This window comes from Penicillium antarcticum, assembly GCF_028974205.1.
Source record: "Penicillium antarcticum strain IBT 31339 chromosome Unknown utg000002l_segment0_segment0, whole genome shotgun sequence".
In the NCBI taxonomy this organism is placed as follows: Eukaryota; Fungi; Ascomycota; class Eurotiomycetes; order Eurotiales; family Aspergillaceae; genus Penicillium; species Penicillium antarcticum.
Window position 1 is genome coordinate 1,667,719 of NW_026695300.1, and position 20,190 is coordinate 1,687,908.

The 20,190-nt window shown below is 50.8% G+C and overlaps 7 protein-coding genes across 7 annotated transcripts; 2 read left to right on the forward strand and 5 right to left on the reverse strand.

Moving 5' to 3' along the window:
- Positions 1-16: 16 nt before the first annotated feature.
- Positions 17-2,296, reverse strand: N7508_001621 (SNARE-binding exocyst subunit SEC6; the record flags this gene model as incomplete). Its single annotated transcript, XM_058459687.1, has 1 exon — positions 17-2,296. One exon carries the CDS (start codon positions 2,294-2,296, stop codon positions 17-19), a length of 2,280 nt encoding a protein of 759 aa, XP_058323219.1.
- Positions 2,297-2,815: 519 nt separating this feature from the next.
- N7508_001622 (mitochondrial 54S ribosomal protein uL30m) lies at positions 2,816-3,100 on the forward strand (the record flags this gene model as incomplete). Its single annotated transcript, XM_058459688.1, has 1 exon — positions 2,816-3,100. One exon carries the CDS (start codon positions 2,816-2,818, stop codon positions 3,098-3,100), a length of 285 nt encoding a protein of 94 aa, XP_058323220.1.
- Positions 3,101-4,129: 1,029 nt separating this feature from the next.
- On the reverse strand, positions 4,130-5,278 carry N7508_001623 (uncharacterized protein; the record flags this gene model as incomplete). Its single annotated transcript, XM_058459689.1, has 1 exon — positions 4,130-5,278. One exon carries the CDS (start codon positions 5,276-5,278, stop codon positions 4,130-4,132), a length of 1,149 nt encoding a protein of 382 aa, XP_058323221.1.
- Positions 5,279-5,667: 389 nt separating this feature from the next.
- Positions 5,668-12,762, reverse strand: N7508_001624 (uncharacterized protein; the record flags this gene model as incomplete). The annotated part of the gene is made up of 2 exons (XM_058459690.1): positions 5,668-12,174; positions 12,226-12,762. The coding sequence occupies 2 exons, from the start codon at positions 12,760-12,762 to the stop codon at positions 5,668-5,670; spliced, it is 7,044 nt and encodes a 2,347-aa protein (XP_058323222.1).
- Positions 12,763-14,295: 1,533 nt separating this feature from the next.
- On the forward strand, positions 14,296-15,476 carry N7508_001625 (3-deoxy-7-phosphoheptulonate synthase; the record flags this gene model as incomplete). The annotated part of the gene is made up of 2 exons (XM_058459691.1): positions 14,296-15,157; positions 15,205-15,476. 2 exons carry the CDS (start codon positions 14,296-14,298, stop codon positions 15,474-15,476), a joined length of 1,134 nt encoding a protein of 377 aa, XP_058323223.1.
- Positions 15,477-16,190: 714 nt separating this feature from the next.
- On the reverse strand, positions 16,191-17,308 carry N7508_001626 (uncharacterized protein; the record flags this gene model as incomplete). The annotated part of the gene is made up of 13 exons (XM_058459692.1): positions 16,191-16,277; positions 16,329-16,343; positions 16,530-16,532; positions 16,588-16,590; positions 16,638-16,661; positions 16,713-16,715; positions 16,791-16,793; positions 16,845-16,847; positions 16,913-16,915; positions 17,049-17,051; positions 17,116-17,177; positions 17,226-17,228; positions 17,284-17,308. 13 exons carry the CDS (start codon positions 17,306-17,308, stop codon positions 16,191-16,193), a joined length of 237 nt encoding a protein of 78 aa, XP_058323224.1.
- A 1,296-nt stretch (positions 17,309-18,604) lies between these two features.
- On the reverse strand, positions 18,605-19,508 carry N7508_001627 (sulfotransferase family protein; the record flags this gene model as incomplete). Its single annotated transcript, XM_058459693.1, has 2 exons — positions 18,605-19,320; positions 19,397-19,508. 2 exons carry the CDS (start codon positions 19,506-19,508, stop codon positions 18,605-18,607), a joined length of 828 nt encoding a protein of 275 aa, XP_058323225.1.
- Positions 19,509-20,190: the final 682 nt, after the last annotated feature.

Sequence of the window (20,190 nt, forward strand, 5' to 3'; positions counted from 1 at the left end):
ATCAATCGCCGCTAAATCATCTTAATCGGCTCATGATAGTTTCCATTCCTCGTTCAACAGATAATTCCGCCGCCTTAGCCTTGATCGAGGTGATCATGCTACGCTCGAAGTCATCACGGGTGCGCAGCACAGCCTCGACCCAGGAAAGTTGCAGATCCCAGTATTCTAACTTGAAGGACTCGTATACTTCAACAAGACCGGGTCCTTTTTCAGTCGCTAATAAGCGAACAAGCCAATCGACGAGTCGCCACTTCTGTTTGATGGTACCTTCGAATGAATCGGGATAGTTTTCAAAGAACGCAAAGACGGTTAGGACGTCGTCTTTGAATTTCTCTGTGAAAGGGTCGACCTGGCGGCGGAATTTGACGCCCTTGTTGCGCACAGCTCCCAAGTATCGCACTAGTAGTTCGTCTGATAGTTCCTCCACCAAGATTTCGGCGAGTGAGGGGTGCAGCACGGGTGTGTAGTCTGACATGTAGTCTTCAAATGTTGAAGTAATACGCTTCATGGCGTACTCGCCATACCACCTGGATGTATAAATGTCCGGTAATACAGAGTCGAGATCGACAGTAAAGACCATATTGACGAACTTGGCCAGACAATGCGTGCTCAAATCGACGTAGCTATCGCGCAGAACCTCCAGCTCGATATTCGCCCTTGTAGCCATGTACTTAGCCGTGACAAGGGTTTCAAAGTCGTTTTTGAAGCGGGTCAAGTAGCCGAATTGGCCTGTCTCCTCGTTGTCATCAATGCAGGAGATTTGGTCGTTGGCCACACCAATCATCCAGTCTTGCAGAAGTTGCACGCCTTCAGCTTGGTCGGCGCTTGCAGCTTGGTGCTTGGCGCATTCTTCGTCGATGAGTGCCTGCCATGCGCTCTGGCGTGCCTTGAGTGCTCGGAACATGGCGTCAATCACACCTTCCACTACGTCTGCACGGTCTGATGCTCCTGACGCCATAATTTGTTCGTGAAGCATGCGCCACATGTCTGCCAGGGTTTTGGTACGGAAGTGGCCTTCAGCATTGTTATCCAGGGCATCCGAGACACGGTCCATAAGTGACCTCTTGTCGGCGTTGAAAATGCGGTCCATCCATTCCTCGACTGCGTTGATGATGACGCTCTGCCATTGACGTACCAGTTCTGGCTCCCGGTCGTCCAGGATGTTGGGCTGGAGCTCTGCCGGTGTCCAGCCGAGCTTCTTCATCTTCTTGTAGTATTTGTCGCTCCAGTGGATGATGGTAAGGAGATTGTCAGCTGGCAGCTCGGGGTCGTCAATCATGCCAACCAAAGAGTCGTGCATTTGGCGATGATAAATGTCTGTATATGTCTTATAGATCTTCCATTTCTTCGGGACAAGGCTCTGCATGCCTTGCTTGACTGTGAACAGATCGTTGAAGTACCATCGGAAGCTCTTTTCTAGGTTATCCGGGTCACTTAGGAAATTCTCCAATGTTTCCTCGAATTGACCTTGTGCGTAGAGCTCAATAGCCTGAATGAATTTGTCTTTGTACCCGCGCACAGTTTTTGGTCCAATGTTCATAGACTTGAAACGGCTTGCGAGGTCCTTGTGATCTTTTTGAGCCTCTTGCAAAGCACGGACTGTGTCGTCATTTTTTTCTTCGTTCATCACCACAACTGCAAGTCGAACAACCATGCTCTTGTTGTCCGACTGGACCAAGGGAATAAGATTCATGCATGCGGTTCCAAGGTGGTCATCGAACCACTCAATGACAGAGTCCAATCCCTCAAAATACTCCGTCAAGGTCTCTTGACTACTTTGATCATGGGCTTTGCCAATCTGATCCATAGCTTCGTCACGGAAATCCCGCAACCGCGAGATCTGCATGTGAGCACGGAGAAGATTGGGCTGGTTCTCCATGTCCTCGTCGTCCTCCCTGAGTAGCTCTTCCACTTCTTGGATATCGCCACCAAAATTTTCCAACCCGCGTTTCATCATAAGGGTTGCATCGAAATGCCGTTGAATTCGAGCTAGCTGATCGATCTGCGCGAAGTCCTCCACGCTCTCCTGCGATTCGGCGCACAGCTTGTCGATGCCCTGGAGCTCATCCTTCGTTTTCGAGACTTGTCGTTGACCCTCCGTCAGGGCACCAATGCTGCGTTGTACGGCCTCCAATTGGTCCCGGAGACCTTCTCGTAACCGTGAATCGACCGCCGCCTTTTTCCGCAAGTAGTCGGCCTTGAGACTGCCGATCTTGTCCAGATCCTCTGGGTGTCGGAGAAGATCCTCCAGTCGCGGCATAGCGACAGTCGTATTATCGGTGTTGACTTGCGCCATTGTTGCAGTGGAGGTATTCCGTAGATGCGGCTCAATGCTTCGAAGTTGTCGAGGGGTGAGGTGTCAACAATGCGGGCATAAGATGTACTTCTGTGATAGCAAATCAAGAGAGCTTTGGGTAAACCAGGTATATGAATATTTACACCCAGATTTCAAAGCCCATACTCTCCACTGGCTTGGTGTAGTTACTGTCTATCAAGGAAGTACATCGCCGTGCCGCTGCGGTCATCAGATCGCGGCAGAATCCACACGTGACACACCGCCCTTCAATTGAATTTGCGAGATCCGCGATCATTTCTAGCTGTGATCCCACTCCTCGCGCAGAAACATCAGGGATAATTGCATCACGCATATTGTCTTTATATCCTATCTACCAATAATCTAATATCGCCCAGCGTATCACACGCATTCTGTGTGCCCCGAGTGCGATTTACTTCCGGACGACACCGAACCATCAGAACAACAATTATCAAAACCTTCGCTATTCTCCGCCGTCCTCTAAACAATCAAACCACCAAAATGAGCTACTTCCGCGTCACCCTCATGCGCTCCGCAATTGGTCTCCCGCGCCGTTCAACAGATGTCCTCAAGGCCCTTGGTCTTAAGAAGCGTATGGCCACAGTCTTCCACCCTGTTTCATCATCCGTCGCCGGTCAGATCATGAGAGTCAAGGAGCTGGTCCAGGTTGAGGAGTGTGAGAAGCGGCTCACAAAGCAGGAGGTGCACCTGGAGCGGAAACCCGATCCTGGATACTATGTTGAGAAGACCGTCGCCCGGCAACAGAAGGAAGTCCACCTGCCATAATTCTCACTTTGTTCTCTTTGAGTTGGCTGTGTTGCTTTTGATTTGATACCTGTGTCGAATGGTTATTCCGTCGACTTGTGATTTCTAGTCCCCGGTTCACAAGACATTTGGAACCTTGAGGGATCCTATGCCCGGGGACGGGATCAGACACGGCCAGGATCTTTCTGGTGATTGATCTGTTTGGTCTTGTCTGGTTTTTCTATATTCTATTTTGGCTTTCCTTGCATGGAGCGGGTTGCTTTGTTTGATCATGTACTCTATGTCCTCAATTATCGAGCAGATATCTACTGCAACAATTATTGTATTATACACTTTTGGTATACTGCTCATTGGGGGTTCTCAATATTCTTATGAGGAGTTCACGCCGTATTTAGACCCCCTTCGAGAATGCCTCTGCCTCGGGCTAATAGAAATAGGACCAGAATTGATATTCAAGAGAGGTGCGAGGGGCTAATTGCTTTCTTAGATAGCTTATGAATATAAAGTACAAACGGATGAGTTCGCTAGAAGAACGCTCCTCTAGGCAAACGACAACGATTCTTCTTAGTGCTAATGGGATATAGTCACCTATCGCATAAGATAGCACTTTCGTTAGTTTTCTAGCACGGCAGCATTGAATTTTCTAGATCAAGTCTCCTATTCGCGTCCTATTTAGGTCTAGTGCTGCCTACCCTAGCTAATATCATTCTATAACACAAACTTCTCCTTCTATAAACTTTCTCTCAGTCTTATGGCCCCATTCATCGCTAGTGCAGAATCTATGTTTCCAGTCTCTATCACCTGCAATATATGGCAGCAACTTGTCCTTATTACACAGAGACTGCGCGTTCACAATCGTTGTGAGTACTTGTGAGCACATGTACAAGGGCAACGCGTTACATCTCAAAGCAGGTAGGTTTGAAGATAACTCAAAAACACTTCATATATTCTTGCATACATTATTAACTAGTATTTCACGATCAAACAAATCGTCAACCATGGGGGATCTATACATCCTTGCAGACTTCTCAATATCATTCCAGTGTTCATTTACTCATATCCAATAGCCTTGGGGTAGCGCACATATGACAGCTGTCCGGAGGGAGCCATGGCCATGGGGTTCTGTCCTGAAACACCAGGCTCCTCGCCAAGCATGTTCTGAGGGAAGCCGATATCGAGCGGCTTAACAGCCTCAAGGAAGGCAATCTGGGTATCAGTGAGACGGATGCTCAGAGCCTTAATGTTGTCGTGCAGATGTTCGACCTTACGGCCACCGATGAGAGGGAACACGTTGGGGGTCTTGGAGAGGACGTAAGCCAGCGCAATAGCGGTGACAGACTCGATGCCGTGCTCAGAAGCAACCTGAGCGAGAGCCTCGCTCATACGGACCTGGTCCTCACCCTGCTCAGAGCCCATCATCTTACGCAGACCTTCACCGCTAGCAGCACGCTCAGCAAGCGCGGCCTTGGTCTGGAACTTGCCGCCACCGACAGCGTCCCAGGGGGCAAGAGCCATGCCGAAACGACGGGCCATGGGGATAATCTCACGCTCGAAGTCACGGCTAAGTACGTTCCAGCGGCCCTGGTAGATACTGAACTGGGTCTTGCCTGTCAGGCGAGCGTAAGTGTTTGCCTCACTAACAATCCATGCGGGTGTGTTGCAGATTCCGAGGTAGAGGACCTTTCCGGACTGCACGAGAGCGTGCAGACTGTCCATAATCTCTTCAACGGAAGTTGTGTAGTCCCACCAGTGGACGTACAGAACATCGATATAGTCAGTACGCAGCTTCCCCAAAGAGTCGCGGACGCTCATTTGCAGACTGCGTTTATGGTTGCCAGCGTGGTTGACAGTCTTGCCCTTGCCCTTGGCGTAGGCTTTGTACTCTCCGGTGTATTTGGTAGCGAGAACGAGCTGGTCACGGTTGTCGCGCTTAGCCATCCACTCGCCGATCCATGTTTCGGACTCTTCATTCTGGTAGTTGTTGGCTGTGTCGATGAAGTTACCACCTGCCTCTGTGAATGCGTCGAGGAGCTTGTAAGAGGCATCCTTGTCCATAGTGCCCATTGCGGCGGACCATGCTGAGCCGATGGACATAGCACCAAGTTGCAAAGGAGACACACGGATACCAGCTGTCGAAGACAACACTCGGTAGCGACCGAGCTCTGTGGGAGGGACCGGGGCAGGGGCAAAGGCGTCCATTTTGGTTGGTTGGTAGGTATAGGTGGGCTTGGGGTAGAAGGGTGGAAGGAAGAGGGAGCGACCCAGGGGGGATCGGCTTTATATATGACTTAGTGGGACTTTATTCCATGGACCTGCCAGCGGGGAATCAATCGGATTGTGCTATTTATTAGACGAGGCCCACTGTTCATTTTCCATATTGAAGTTTTGTTGTGTTGTGATCTGTATACTTGGCTTCATTTACAACTTCATCCACGACCTCATGTACAATTAACGTACATTTGTCTTCTGAATAACACAATTAACAGGATTATGAGCTAAGAATATATATACAGAGAAAGTACCAAAAAATAACACCGCAAAGTATCCAGTACAAGGATCAAATGTTACATCAGGAAATGGGAATGTGTTCAGTTCCCTTGGATCGTCATCCTCTTCATGTTCTCCCAGACATTTCCAGACCGCTGGAACACCTTCTCGGCCATATACTTCATTTTCTTGCCTGAAGGGCTGGCAATGAAACCAGCCTCAACGAGGAATTGCACGTTACGCCGCACTGTGGCCTTAACATGTTGTTTTTGTGATGGCGACACCATGTTAGGGTCCAGCGTAACGTCACCACCAAGACGACCCTCGAGTGCGTCAAAGACCTGGGAGACGGGCCACAGAGGGTGTGCGTTAGCCTCCTTCTGGATAGACTCACGCATCGTCTCTAGCCAAGTGTTGTGGTCCACCTTGCGCAGTGGGTACTTGAGCTCACGGTGGAAGATCTCCCAGAACTCACGCTCAGTGATACCCTCAGTCATGAAGGTGACAGTCTTCATTGTCTCAGGAGGACAGAACACCTGCTTGAGTGACTCTTCAGCAACGCGGGTGCTGCTAGTTACGTACATCCAACCGTTTCCATAGTCATCACTGAAGGCGCTGGCGTCCACAACTCCAGATGCCAACCGCCAAACAAAGTCATCAGTGTTGGCAACACCTTCCTCGGGGGTTCCGAGAATCAGACCGGGCTTGACAATACCAAACTGGTTGGGGTGTGACTTGGCAAATTGCTTGACCAGGAGCTCAGACAAGTACTTGGTCTGAGCGTATCCGTTGGCATGCGCAATCTCGTTGGCAATCTCCTGGTCGGTCTCGTTTACGTGCCAGCGAGAGCCACCAGAGACGTAGGACATACGAGGGCGGGCAGGGGAGCTGATAGCAGCTTTGATGAGCTCGGCAGTGGAGCCGACATTGGCAGCCCGAAGGACTTCGGTACCAGCGTTCCAGTTAACAGCAGCACCAGCGTGAATAATAGCGTGGACAAGGCCATCGTTAGGGCTATCACCGCTGAGCGATGCCCACTGCTTGGGCTCCAGGCCTAGACGGGGCGCGGCAAGATTACCCGACCAGACCTCGAGCTTGCTCAGGTAGTAGTCAGACCACCACTGAGCACGAACAGCAGCATCCTTGACTCGGTTGAAGGCATCAGATGGGCTTTTGGCACGAACGTGGGCAATGACGCGCCCAACATCGGGGCGGTCACAGACCTGACGTAAGATCTGTGTTCCAAGGAAACCAGTTGCACCAGTGACGAAGACAGTCTTCTGGGGCAGAGTGTTGGCAAGGATGTCCTTGAAAAGAGCATCGGCCTCCTTCATGGCGTCGAAGGCAGGAAGTTCCTCCTGAACTTCACCGGAGAGCTCGGCGTCAATCAAGGCAGACAGTCCACGGACGGTCATACGACCGTCAAGAAGGCGTCCGACGTCAACCTTGACACTGTAGTGCTGCTTGATGAAACTAGCCAAGCTAATGGCTTGAACGGAATCAATACCCATCGAGGCGATGTTAAAGTCGCGGCCTTCTAGAGGAGTATCCTCCCGGTTGACAAGGTTATCGATCTTCTTGCTAATAGCAAGAGCCTTGGTCTCGTTGGCCCGTAAGTTGGAGGTGGTAGGGCCCTCACGCTTGATGCCCAGAGTAGGCTCAAAGTCAGAGGGAAGCTTGGCAAGCCACTGGTCCACTACCTTGCGGTCGATCTTGGTGGAAGAAGAACTGGGGATCTTGTGGACGGCAATCCAGATAACGGGAACCATGTGCACGGGGAGAGTCTCCGAGAGATGTTGAGTCAGGGCTGGGAGGTCAAAGCCCGACTTCTCGAAGTCCTCGTTCGACACAAGGCTCAGATCAGAGCCTGACGTCGATGCAAGCTCAAGGACACCAACCAACTTGTGAGCGTACAGACCGTTCTTGGGGTAAGAGGCAACTGCTTGCGAGACATCAGTGGGGAGGGCGAGGTGGTACTCGATCTCACCAAGTTCAACACGCTGGCCACGGATCTTGACCTGTGTGTCCTTGCGACCCATGAACAGGATGGATCCATCAGCAGCATACCTGACCAAGTCACCAGTCTTGTACAGACGGTCGCAGCGGTTTAATGTCAGCCATGAGGGACGCTGAATGAAGGCTGCCTCGGTCTTCTCCGGGTTGTTCAAGTAGTAACGAGCCAGGACGTTGCCCTCAACAAGCAGCTCACCGATGGCACCAATGGGAGCGAGCTTGTTGTGGTCCTCACGGTCGGTGATCCAGTTGGCAGAGCCGACGGAAGTACCGATGTTGTTGGGCAGCGTACCAGGAACAACCTTGCGGTTAGAAGTCGTGCAGACACAGCACTCAGATGGGCCGTACCCATTGACCAGGCGGACATATGGAGTCCATGCGGCAACGTGAGCGGCGCTCATGGCCTCACCGGCCAGAGCCAGAGTCTCCAGAGTAGGAACAGTGCTGGGGTCAATGGTGTTGACGAAAGACGGTGTAAGCACAGCCCAGTTGACATTCATGCGAGTCATGGCTTCGGCAATGTCTCCACGACGCTCAGACTCAGAGGGCACACAAACACAGCCACCCTGAACCAGAGTCGACAGAATCTCGAGGATACTGGCGTCAAAAGCGTAAGAGGCAAATTGAAGGACGCGGCTTCCCATTTGGAGACCCTCCTTGTGGGCAAGGGCAGCGGTGCAGAAGGCACGGTGCTCGATGACGGATCCCTTGGGAGCACCGGTACTGCCGGAGGTGAAGATGGCATAGGCGGCGTGGGTGGGAGCGACGGGAGTAGGAGGTGTCTGAGGGATGCTGTGATCACGCAGTCCGGGGCCAACAGCAATTGCTCTATCGACCAAGCCAGGGCAGCGGTCGAGTTGCTCCTCAGAGTGACACATGACATGAGCGTTGACATCCTTGGCCACCAGCTGCATACGGCTAGTGGGCTGCGAGGCATCCATTGCCACAAAGGCACCACCTGCTTTCATGACACCGAGCATGGCGACAATGGTCCACATAGACTTCTCGAAGCAGAGAGGAACAAAGACATCGGGTCCGACACCAGACTGAATTAGTTGCGCGGCGAGCTTGGATGACAAGGTCTCAAGTTCTGAGTAAGTTAACTCACCATCCCAAGCACAGACGGCAGGAGCCTGGGGCTGACAGAAGTTGTTGCGCGAGATAAGGCTGTGGATACAGTCGTTGACCGTCTCAGGAATTGAGGCGTTCCACTTGAAAAGGTCCTCCTTGTCAGTCGGGCTAATCACCTCTATGTCGGCCAATTTGCCGGCAGGAGATGAAGCAAGCTGCTGCAGGACGTGCTCGAACTGGGCGACAATGCGAACTACTTCGGGACGGGACAGAACAACGTTGTCAAAGTGAACGTGAATCTCGACAGAGCCATCGGTGGCAAGGCTGCACTCGAGAGTCAGAGCGACGGTGCTGAAGTTAGCCTTAGGGGCGGAGAAAGGTTGCATAATGCTGTCTTCGGAGACAGAGGTTGCGGGCTGGATGACAAGCAAGGTCTGGAAGTTGCAAGCAGCAGCAGCACCCTCTGCGACGCGGGCAATGTTTTGAAGACCATAGTTCTGAGCAGCGGTCATCTCGATGGACTGGGCATTGACAAGCTGGAGCCATTCTGAGACAGGCTGCTCTCCGTTAACCTGAGCCTTGATGGGAACTGTGGCAATCACAGCACCAACGATGTCTTCAACACCAGGCACTGGGGCATTGCGTCCACTGAGAGTGCAACCAAAGACGGTCTCGGGAGCATCGCAGTACCGAGCTTGCACCATAGACCAAGCAGCACGGATGAGTGTTGCAGTGGTGAAGTCGGAAGGACCCTTGCGGCTGAGCTTGAGGTTGTGAACGAGCGACTCGTTGGCCAGAGGCTGGTGAGTGGTAGAGGGGAGAGTGGGGAAGGTAGTCATGTCGCCCTCAGAGAGCTCCGTGCGCCAGTACTCTTCGGTGGCTTTGTCCGCGTTCTTCTGCATCATGTGCTGGATGAAGTCACGGAACTGAGCACGGACAGGTGGGGTGACACCCTCAATAGCCTGAACAAGGTCATTGAACATCATCTCCAGAGACATACCATCGTAGATAGAGTGGTGGATAGTCAGCACAAATGTGTTCGTGGAACCAGTGATGATGCCGTAGTGAACGAGGGCGTTGCCCATGCCCATGTGAGACTTCTCGTCTGACTCCATGTAGCTCTCCAAGTCTGTGCCGTGAACCCACTCAACATGAGCGCGGTCGACAACCTGAACAGTACCGTACTCGTCGGTCTCGACGATTCTGGTGCGAAGAACATCGTTGTTGGCGACGATCTGCTCCCAATGCTCCTTGAACTTGTCGACAGTGACATTGCTAGGAAGCTCCAAAGTGTGGCGAGCAATGTAAGAGCCAGGAATCTTGTTGGACAAGGCCATAAGACCAATTTGCAGAGGACTGCAGGGGTAGGCATCCTGAATGAGGCCAGAAGGCATTCCAGTAGCAGAGACAATGTTGACATGGGCCATTTTGGTGTCCTTATCAAGAAGCTCGAATGGCGCGGCTGCAGGGATCTCAGATGTGGTTGTAGGCACCATGGCCTTGGCCATGTCACCCAGGACAAGGTTGCCCAATATATCACCTACCTGAAGCTGGAAGCCTCCAGCACGGCAGCGGCGAGTCAAGTTCATGGACTCAATTGAGTCACCTCCCAGGTGGAAGAAGTTGTCAGTAGCAGCAATATCCTCCACAGGGTAGTGAAGGATGTCAGACCAGATTTGACGGAGGGTGAACTCGGCTGGGGTGTTGGGCATGCGGCGCTCAGCGGTGGTGGCATTGCCGGCGGCGGCAGCAAGTCCATTCAAGGTGAGGCTGTCACCGAAGGAGGTGATGATACGGCGATCAGTCTTTCCGGAGGCAGTCAGAGGCATGAAAGCCAACGGGAGGAACACTGAGGGAATCATGTACGATGGCAATTGCTTGCTGAGCTGGTCGCTCATCTGAGCAGCAATAGTAACCATGGATGCCTTGTCAGCTGGAGCAGAAGAGAACTCATGAGAAAACTCAGGGCCAAATCCACTCTTGCTTGAGATGAAGGCAGCCAGCATTGGCTTGCCAGCGGGAGAAATCATGGCGACCGCAGTCTTGACGCTGTTATTAATGGCACGCATGTGAGCCTCAATCTCAGTCAGCTCAACACGCTGGCCACGGATCTTCACCTGCAGGTCCTTGCGACCGATCAAGTGCACGCGACCCTGGTCATCATAGCGAGCCAGATCACCAGTCTTGTAGAAGCGGCGAGTGATGCCGTTCTGGCGAGCCCATTCAGGGTTTTCGATGTAGACAGCCTTGGTCTTCTCAGGGTCTGCGAGGTAGCCACGAGCCAGAGTAGGACCCTCAATGACAAGCTCACCAATGGATCCAATTGGCACCAGACGGTCGTGGTCATTGGGGTCAACAAGCCATGAGAGACCTCCTGTGGCTCTGCCAATGCAACTCCTCGGTGTATCGGCATACATGCGGCCAATCATAACGACACTACATTCGGAGGCGCCGTAAATATTAATTAGTTGGGCAACAGGGCCCCAGCGGTCGATAATATCTTGCGCCACAGCCTCTCCGGCCACGATGAGAGTTGTCAAAGAAGGGATGTCTTCGTGGTGGATAGAGCGGGCGAAACTGGGGGTGAAGATGGCCCAGTTGGCGTTCAAAGAGCGAATGGCGGGACGAATGTCAGTATGTCGGTCATGGTCTGACGGGATGCAGAGGCATCCACCAAATATTAGAGTAGTAAAGATTTCGAATGTGCTGATAATGAATGTGTAGGCGCCGAATTGAAGGGCGCGGGTATTATTAGAGATATTCATAGCGGACGCATGATGTAATGCGCTGGAAGACACGGAAGCATGGTCGTGGACAACGCCCTTTGGCTTTCCGGTGCTTCCAGAGGTAAACATCACAAAGGAAATGTCGTGAGGTTGTGAGCGAGACGTGAAAGCGACCTCTGGGACATTTTGGATGTAGGAGGGATCGAGCACGAGGACTTGTGAGGCGAGGCCTTGAACGAGGTCCTTGTTAGGTGCGGAAGTAATTACTGTGCGAGCTTCCACTGACTGGATGATGGTATCCAAGCGCTGCCGTGGCTGCTTAGGATCCAAAGGCACCCAGGCGGCACCCAACTTCCAGAGAGCGATCATGGTAACGATGGTCCACATGGTCTTTTGGAAACAAATAGGGACCAGCTCACCACGCTTGACGCCAGCAGATTCAAGGTAGGCAGCCACCTTGTTGGCAGCCTGGTTGAATTGAGAGTATGACATCTCACCGTCCCAAGAAACCAGAGCCGGGGCATCAGGAGTCTCCTTGGCGGCCTTCTCAATCAACTGATCGACGCAGACATTTCTACCTCTCGGGAGGATACGATTCCATGTCTCGATCTGAAGTGCGTCTAGCTCACTGGGGTGGCACACGTTGGACGCAGTTTGCAATGGGTCCTCGCAAACAATCTGGAGGTAGTCGGCGAATGTGTTGGCGATATACTCGGCTTGGGCACGAGAAACATGGGGCTTGTAGAAAACGAGGTCCAATTTGGACAATGAAGGATCGATCTGGACGACATAGTCGAACTACACGGTGTTAATTCTGACTTTGGCTTTCTAATCAGAATGTTTACTTACAGTCCTTTCATTGACAGCATCAGTCAAGGACAGCTCGGCCTTAACCTGGGGGTTCTTGAGCCAAATGGCCGAATTGCACGGCTTGGGATCTAATGTGGAAAAGATGCTCAAGGCTTCGGGGACAGAAACCATTGACTCTGCCTGTAGCAGGCCTTCCTCGCGAGTTGTGTCGAGAACGGAGATGACGGAGCTCTCATGCTCCAAACGGGCCAAACAGACAGAGGTGTTTGTCCATGGCTGCTTCGCTGATCGTGGATTCATGCCAATGCCAGCAAACATCACATTGTCCGCGCCAGAGTAGGAACGCAGAACGGCAGTCCAGGCGGCCTGGACAACCATCAATGGGGAAACACCACACTGCTGACAGCAAGCATGGACGGCAGCCATGTCCATGGGCACATTGAGACGTCCAATTGGGGATTGAACTGGGTTCTTCGAGAAGAGCCCCGAAGGGAGTTGTGACGGAGTCACATCGGTCACCAGCTGCGTCCACAGCTGGCGAAGCCGACTGGCATCATCGAGTACAGTGGCCGGCATTTTTCAATCAAACAATTACTATATCCAGGACCAGTAAGTGGCGGTCCGGTCTGACAGACTGTGCAAAGACAAAAACACAAAAGAACGCATGAAATCTGGGAAAGGAAAGGAAGTTAGGTTTGTGGAAAGCAAGAATACGATGAAGTACAGGCCCACTCTATTATGTGATCCTTTTTTCACATGGGGGTTTCTAATGATTCTCCCGGACTTCGGGGACCTCCTATTGTGGACATGCATGGGTACTTGGCCACTGAATCTGAAATCTGAACCAGCTGAGAGGCAAAGCGGGTCCAATTCGAGCATCGAGACAGGCGAACTGGAGTTCCCCTAAGTGGCCCAACCAGGGCGTACATAAAGTACTAGTTTCGTACATCACTACAACTAGGGATCGTGTCACGCCAGTGCGTCGAACTTTGCCCAGTTGCCGATCCGGTCTGTCGGTAGAAGCAGATGACTCCATTCTGACGTGGACTCACAGTGCAGTGGACGGGATATAACCGAAGGTTTGACAAATTCTGTTTCCCGCTCCTGGATGTGCCTGACCCAAACAGTAGAAACGATCTACGGTGATCATTTGGCAAGCCGGCTTTGACGTGTACATACTGTAGCAAGTACATTAGATGTCTGACATCCAACACAACCATTGAACTCAGATTTCTCCCTTGCATTTGCTTGAATTCCCAGATTAACAAACCAATGTATAGTGGGTACGACACTGCGACTAGGAACCATGGAACTCAGGGATGTTCATACCCATATTGTCACAGACAGCTGTGGTGGAGCTTGGTTGAGGTGAAGGTGAAGATGAGGTTGTGCCGTGTGGATCCCACTGTCCCAGTTGGGCTAGCTCAATCGGTGGGGCGATGTACCGAGTATCGCCGCCAATACGTGTATCGGTGGATTACCATTATTACATACGGTATGTAATATATGCGCTCTATATCACAACCTCACCCGTGCGGATTCATCGATCTCATTCCGCCAAATCCACATCATCCCCACTTTCCTAAAGCTCGTAGCGCTTGAACACGTCTCCGATTATCATTTCCCGCTATGCAGTGTGATTGATGCCCTCTGTTCTGGTAAAAAAAAAAAATACCAATCTTATCGCCAGTTGATCCACAACGTGCCAACTCTTGGGCCAGAGCAGCTTATAATTTGGTGGCGAGCAGAACTCTATGAGGCTATGGCCCGCTCATGTATGTACGAACGTCAGAGATATATCCGTGCACCGGTACGGTGTAGCTGAAAAGTGAAAGAATTGCGAGGGATCGCCAGGAGAGATTCTAGTGTCCTTTGGAAGAACGATCTAATTCGATCATAAGCTCCGTCTACGGCAAGATAGACTGGACCCAGAGCTCCAATCCAGCTTTATCCCTCATAAACTAGAAAGTAATGGAAAAATTAAATTTGCACATGTGTTGAAGTAGTGGTAAGGAGGTATCCTGGAAAACATTTATAGCTTCGCCAGTCTGCCGGGTGATTCCATATTCGACCTTTTTTAATCAAGTTCCATCTTTCATTCATAGCAACATGCCTAGCGTTTCAGCAACCCCACTTCTGAACACCTCTGACCTCGAGCTTCTGCGTCAGAAGCTCGCCGAAGATGTCCGGATCGAAAAATACACCCCCTTGGCGCCTCCCGAACTGGTCCAGTACGAGATCAGACACACTGCCAACAGTCTTCTCACAGTTCTGAACAGCCGCATTGAGGCTCGTCAGATCATCCGCCGCGAGTCCGATCGCCTCCTCGTCCTTGTTGGTCCCTGTAGCATTCACGACCCCGAGTCTGCTCTCGAATATGCCGGCCGTCTCCGCGAGCTGGCAGAGGAGCTGCGGGACGATCTGTGCATCGTTATGCGCGCCTACCTGGAGAAGCCACGTTCAACTGTCGGCTGGAAGGGTCTGATCAATGATCCCGACGTCGATGAATCCTTTGACACAAACAAGGGTGTCAAGGTTGCTCGTCAGCTGCTTGTAGACATCACCAACACAGGTGTGCCCGTGGCTTGTGAGATGCTGGACACCATCTCTCCCCAGTACACTGCGGATCTCATCAGTGTCGGTGCTATTGGCGCCCGTACTACTGAGTCCCAGCTGCACCGTGAGCTGGCCTCTGGTCTCTCCTTCCCCGTCGGCTTCAAGAACTCCACCGACGGTACCGTTGGCTCCGCCGTAGACTCTCTCAAGTCCATGCGTGCCCGTCACAACTTCCTCAGTGTCACCAAGCAGGGTGTCATTGCCACCACTACCACTAAAGGTAACGAGGACGGCTATGTCATCTTGCGCGGAGGCTCCAAGGGCACCAATTTCGATGCTGCTTCAGTGCAGGCCACTTGCGAGCTGCTGCGCTCCAAGAACGAGCGCGAGGTCGTCATGATCGACTGCTCTCACGGTATGTACTGCGCATCCAGTTGATAGGATCATCACTGACAATCACAGGTAACTCTCAAAAGGATCATCGTAACCAACCCAAGGTTCTCAAGGTTATCGAGGAGCAGATGCGCCAGGGTGAGAACTGCATCATCGGTGTCATGGTTGAGTCAAACATCCGTGAGGGTAATCAGAAGCCTGCTAAGCGCTTGGAGGGCTGTGAGAAGGGAGTCAGTATTACTGACGCCTGTATCGACTGGGAGACCACTGAGCAGTCGATGCGCTCGCTTGCTTCGGCCGTGCGTGACCGCCGGGCGCGTGCCGCCATTGGCAAGAACTAAAAGTCATGTCAGTGTTCGGAGTTCATGATAGTACTTAATTAGCAGTTGTGTGTTAGCCGGCTTAATATATTTAATCGTGTCAATGTCAATGTGAAGTGTGTTGTGTGGATGGCTGGAATGTATATTCAATTCAAGGAGATTCATACCTGAACCCTCATAGCCTGTAAGAATTTCAGTTTCCGGCGAAGACATGAATAGAAAGCAAGTCATAAAGACTCTTTCGACCTGGAAGGTTCAAAAATCGCGTTGCAAAAGATCCACAATAAATGTTCAAGTGATTAGTGACCATCCTTGAGTGTCGGCCTCCTTTAGCTGCCACTGCATGGTGTTAAGTACACCAACAGGATAGGCAAAAAGCACCAGCAGAATAGAACCATATTGTGGAAAGGAGGGGAGAGTTCCTTATAGCTTAGCTACATTTACACACGGTGGAACAAATCTATACCGGAAAAGCGATTAGGGCGCTGCAAACACATGGTAATTTAATCTGACCGGGTAAGCGGATAGCCACTATGAATGCAGCCCTAGTTATGCACAGCCCCTTCTCTTGCCGTCCTCCATCGTCCTCCGTCTCTAACCGTAACCCTACTTCTGTCCGCGGGTTTCAGTTTCTAGTCTACAGATCTGTCAGTTGCCGTTCCGCTATCCATACCCAGCTACATGTAGATCTGGATCTTCAGGTACAGTACATACCGTGCCTGTCGATCGATCGATCTAGCATAAGCGAAGGAAGGAGATGTTGTTAGTAACATCGCCTTCGTTCACAGGGTCCACGTTGCCGTCGGTCGGAGGGCCGGAACGCTGGGCTTGTTAGCATATATTCACTGATAATGGGCTTTGAATCGGACTTACCATCTTCAGCTTCCGCTGTGAGTGGGTTAGATTAATTGCGATTCAACATGGGTAAAGATCGGGAGATCTTACGCACTGCTGCAAGTTAGTACCGAGTTAAACGGATGGGGGAAGGGGTCGGCCATACAAGCTATATTTGGTGAAAGAGACATTTTAGCACATGTCGTGTCTTCATAACTCATTAGGTTATTATGCACTTACGCTCTATAAAGGGTTAGCATACACAGTCGTGCGATTTAAAGAGCAAACGGCCACTTACCAACTAGAATCAACCAAGCAACAAGGTCAGTTTGGCACTACCTTACTGACGTCTTCAACAGGGACTCTCACAAACTGCGACTGTTAGCATACTCACTCACCAGTTGCAACCGAATGAACACTCACGCTCTGTTATCAATCAGCCGTGCTCCGTATTCACCGTAGTCAGCCCTTCCATAGACCTCGGGATCACCGGGTACTCACAACCTGTAAACTCGTTAGCGGAATACCAATACAGTCAGAAGTCGATCCACTTACATTCTGTATGTATCGTGTCAGTTATGCTGGGTCGATTAGATATCCAGGCGTAGATCTGTGGCACTTACGTTCTTTATCTCGGTTAGCCAGATCCGACATACAATTTCAGGTGAATAAAGAACTTACTGTCTGGGTATTTCGGCAAGCATCGTGTCAGTGGAGTTCAGCTGATGCATTTGTTGGTTGGATAAGAGATGCACATACCACCTAGAGTCAAATGTTAGTCCAATCGGATATCACAACACCATGAGATATACATACAGTCTGGTACCGAGAAGAATGCCTGGTTAGTATCTAGATATTGAGTACTATCATTCATGAGACACTCACGCCCTGGTTTGTTTAGCATAAATCCAGAGACATGGCGGTGACAGGTCATACATTCTAAATAAGGTCAGTATTCTGTACATTCAATTGAACAAGCGGTGGAGCGACTCACGTTCTGGAACCCCGTTAGAAATCATTGTTTTCAGTCAATAATCTGTAGATCTTGAGAATGGAGTCATACAACCTATGGAATATATCAATGTTGTGCCCAAGATGGAAAAGATCGGATCAACACACAGGCTAGAAATGTCAATCACACCAGGTTAGCAACTCAGGTCGGACACATCCGATTGGGTGGGTTCACATACAGCCTGCCAGGTTAGCTTGGAAGTATATCGAGCTCAAGAGGAGATCCTTACCACATCACCATTCTATGGAGCGATGAAGAAATATCAGCAAATGTATACTTAACCAGACGGAGTGACCGTCGCGAGAGACAACATACGGGGTTCATTGGGTTGGTCGTAGGAGCTCCGAGACAGCCGGCGACGAGGGCCGCAGTGATCCAGATGAACCGCATTATACAGTGGGAGTCGGATGATCAGGGAAGGAAAAGGTAATCACCAAGAGGATAAAAGTGGGGGGAAAGAAAAGAGTGAATGAGAGTTGGGGCAAAAAAGAGGGTCTCAGAAGGGTAATGGCAAAAAGTGAGAGATTCAAAGAGAGACTGGAGAACTAAGGAAAGAGAAAGGAGTAGGGAAAATGAGCGAGACGAAAGTTCAGAGATTTTCAGCTCCATCGCACAGCTCCCGACGATCAGGGGATCGGGAAGGAGCCAGATAGAGTGTGGGCTTGAGTGGATCAGAAAGGGGTGGGAAGTGGATATAGATCAGGGTCGATCGTTACCCAGATTTGAGTATATGATCTAATGGTATCCACCCGGCGCTTAAGCCGCCTCCCAGCCACATTGCATGAACTATAAAGCTCTGGGATAGAAACCACCTGTGTTCCTAGTTATCTTAATAAAATAGGCCGTGCATGAGAACTAGGGTCTGTCAATTCCCTAGAATTGAAACACTGGAACAACTAGATTAATAGTGCTCAGCATGTGGGGGAATAGTGGATCAGAGGAGCATTACAAGTTTACGATGAAGGACCAGGTGTTCTGTGGGTCTTCGGGAAATTTTGGTATTCCGCATGGAGGCCACGATTTCGTACCTTTACCATACGGGAAGTACCCCTAGTCCACAAAGTTTACAGATCGACATGGGACCCACTATTTTGGATTATTATTGCTTTTATTTTTAAATCAATTAATTTATTATGGTTATTAACCCTTATTTTTGTTTTGACTGCAATGCCGAACCGTGTTGCCGAACTACATGTACCTTGAAGATCAAATGATTGTATTAAGTTATGGAATTAAAAATACATGTATACTGTACTATTTACACAGAAGTCTTTTATGCCCATGCATCGTCTCACATCCAAAATTAAGATCTTCGTAAAAGCTCACGATGACCATATCGGGCCGCGAAGTAGGCGGCGGTAATGCCCAGACCGTACACGGCAATCTTCCTTCCCAACCGAAGGAAAGCGGCTCGCACGACGGTCGCCGACTTGTCCTTGAAGATAGCGGCATCATTGGCCCGAGGGAAGGGAGTTTCGGGGACTGGCTTGCCTAGGAATTGGCAGAGCGGCTCCCATCCTTCTTTTGGGTTCCATTCGAGAAGATTGTCAGCCGGGACCACTCGGCGGACAAGGTCGTAGTGTTCGACAAAGGCCTGGCGGCCATTGCGCTCGAAATCACCCCGGAACATTCCGTTAAAGCCGACGCGACACATGTGGTTGCCGACGCCAAAGGCCTCCCAGTCGATCCAGCCCATGAGCGTGGCAATTGGGCTGTAGGTCTGGGTCATAATGGTCTTTTGCATTGAGCGCACCCAGTCATCTGGGTCGCGCAGAGTCAGCACGACCTTAGCGTCGGGGTAGGCTTGTGTCAGCTCCTCGACGAACACGGCACCAGGAAAATCGGTGATGGCCTCAACGTGGCCAAGCAGTTGGTCCCAATCCTTGCGTTTATAAGGGTTGCCGCCATGATACTTGGCCTGGAAGGCCTCAGTCCACATCTCGGCATCCTTAGGGTTCTGCATGATGGACGTCATGTGGTACGTGTCGTAACCTAATTCCTGGAGAGCAAGCCATGTTGCTGGAAGTTGTCAGTGGCGTTCGCCGAGGCGGCTTGAAGGATTTAATCCTATCAGTTGCTAAGTGTAAATACTTACATAGGGTACCAGTGCGGCACAGTCCCAAGACTAGAACCTGCATAGGCTTGACGCGGCCGCATGTGCGGCGGTCAATGTTGCTTTGTACGAGTACACTTTCTGTGTCCTGCATGGTGCTGATGCGATTGATGCGACTGACAGGTCAAACGTTTGACGTGAAGCGAATGCTCTACTACTTATTAATTTTCTACGATCATCGCTTTCAAAGTCTTAATCTCCCTATATGGGGTCCAGGACCTTAGTTGCCTTGGCATCTCCCGAGATCAAGGCATTGCCGGATTATCAATAGACATTACTCTGTACTGTATGTACACATTTCATTTTAGCGTCAGGGGAAGAAAAAACCTGGGGTGGAGCGAGATAACCGTGAATAATCTGGGTTAAAATCTACAGCATGTTCGAGCTGGTGGATAGGTTTGGGCCGAGAAGCCGGTTTTCAGGTCCACTGCCTGGTGATGTTCCTTGAGATTGCCTTGTTAGGAAACCCACATCATCGCTGAATGTTCTGATCTCACTGAAGCCCGTCTAGCTTGATGTTTGACTTTTGGAGCGTAATGAGTGAATGCATGATAATTGGGCATATATACACCTTTAGAATATGCCATGAGAACCATAATGCTCAATGCCACCCATGTCGAGATGGATGTTCATTTAAGAATGCCGGGTGTCGCACAGCGCCAGAAAAAAACAAACAAATAAACGAGCTGAGAAGACCTCCGTGCCAATGAAAATCCATCAATCGACCCACATGATCGTATCGATCTCAATCTGTATTACGGATGGCAAGACCACGC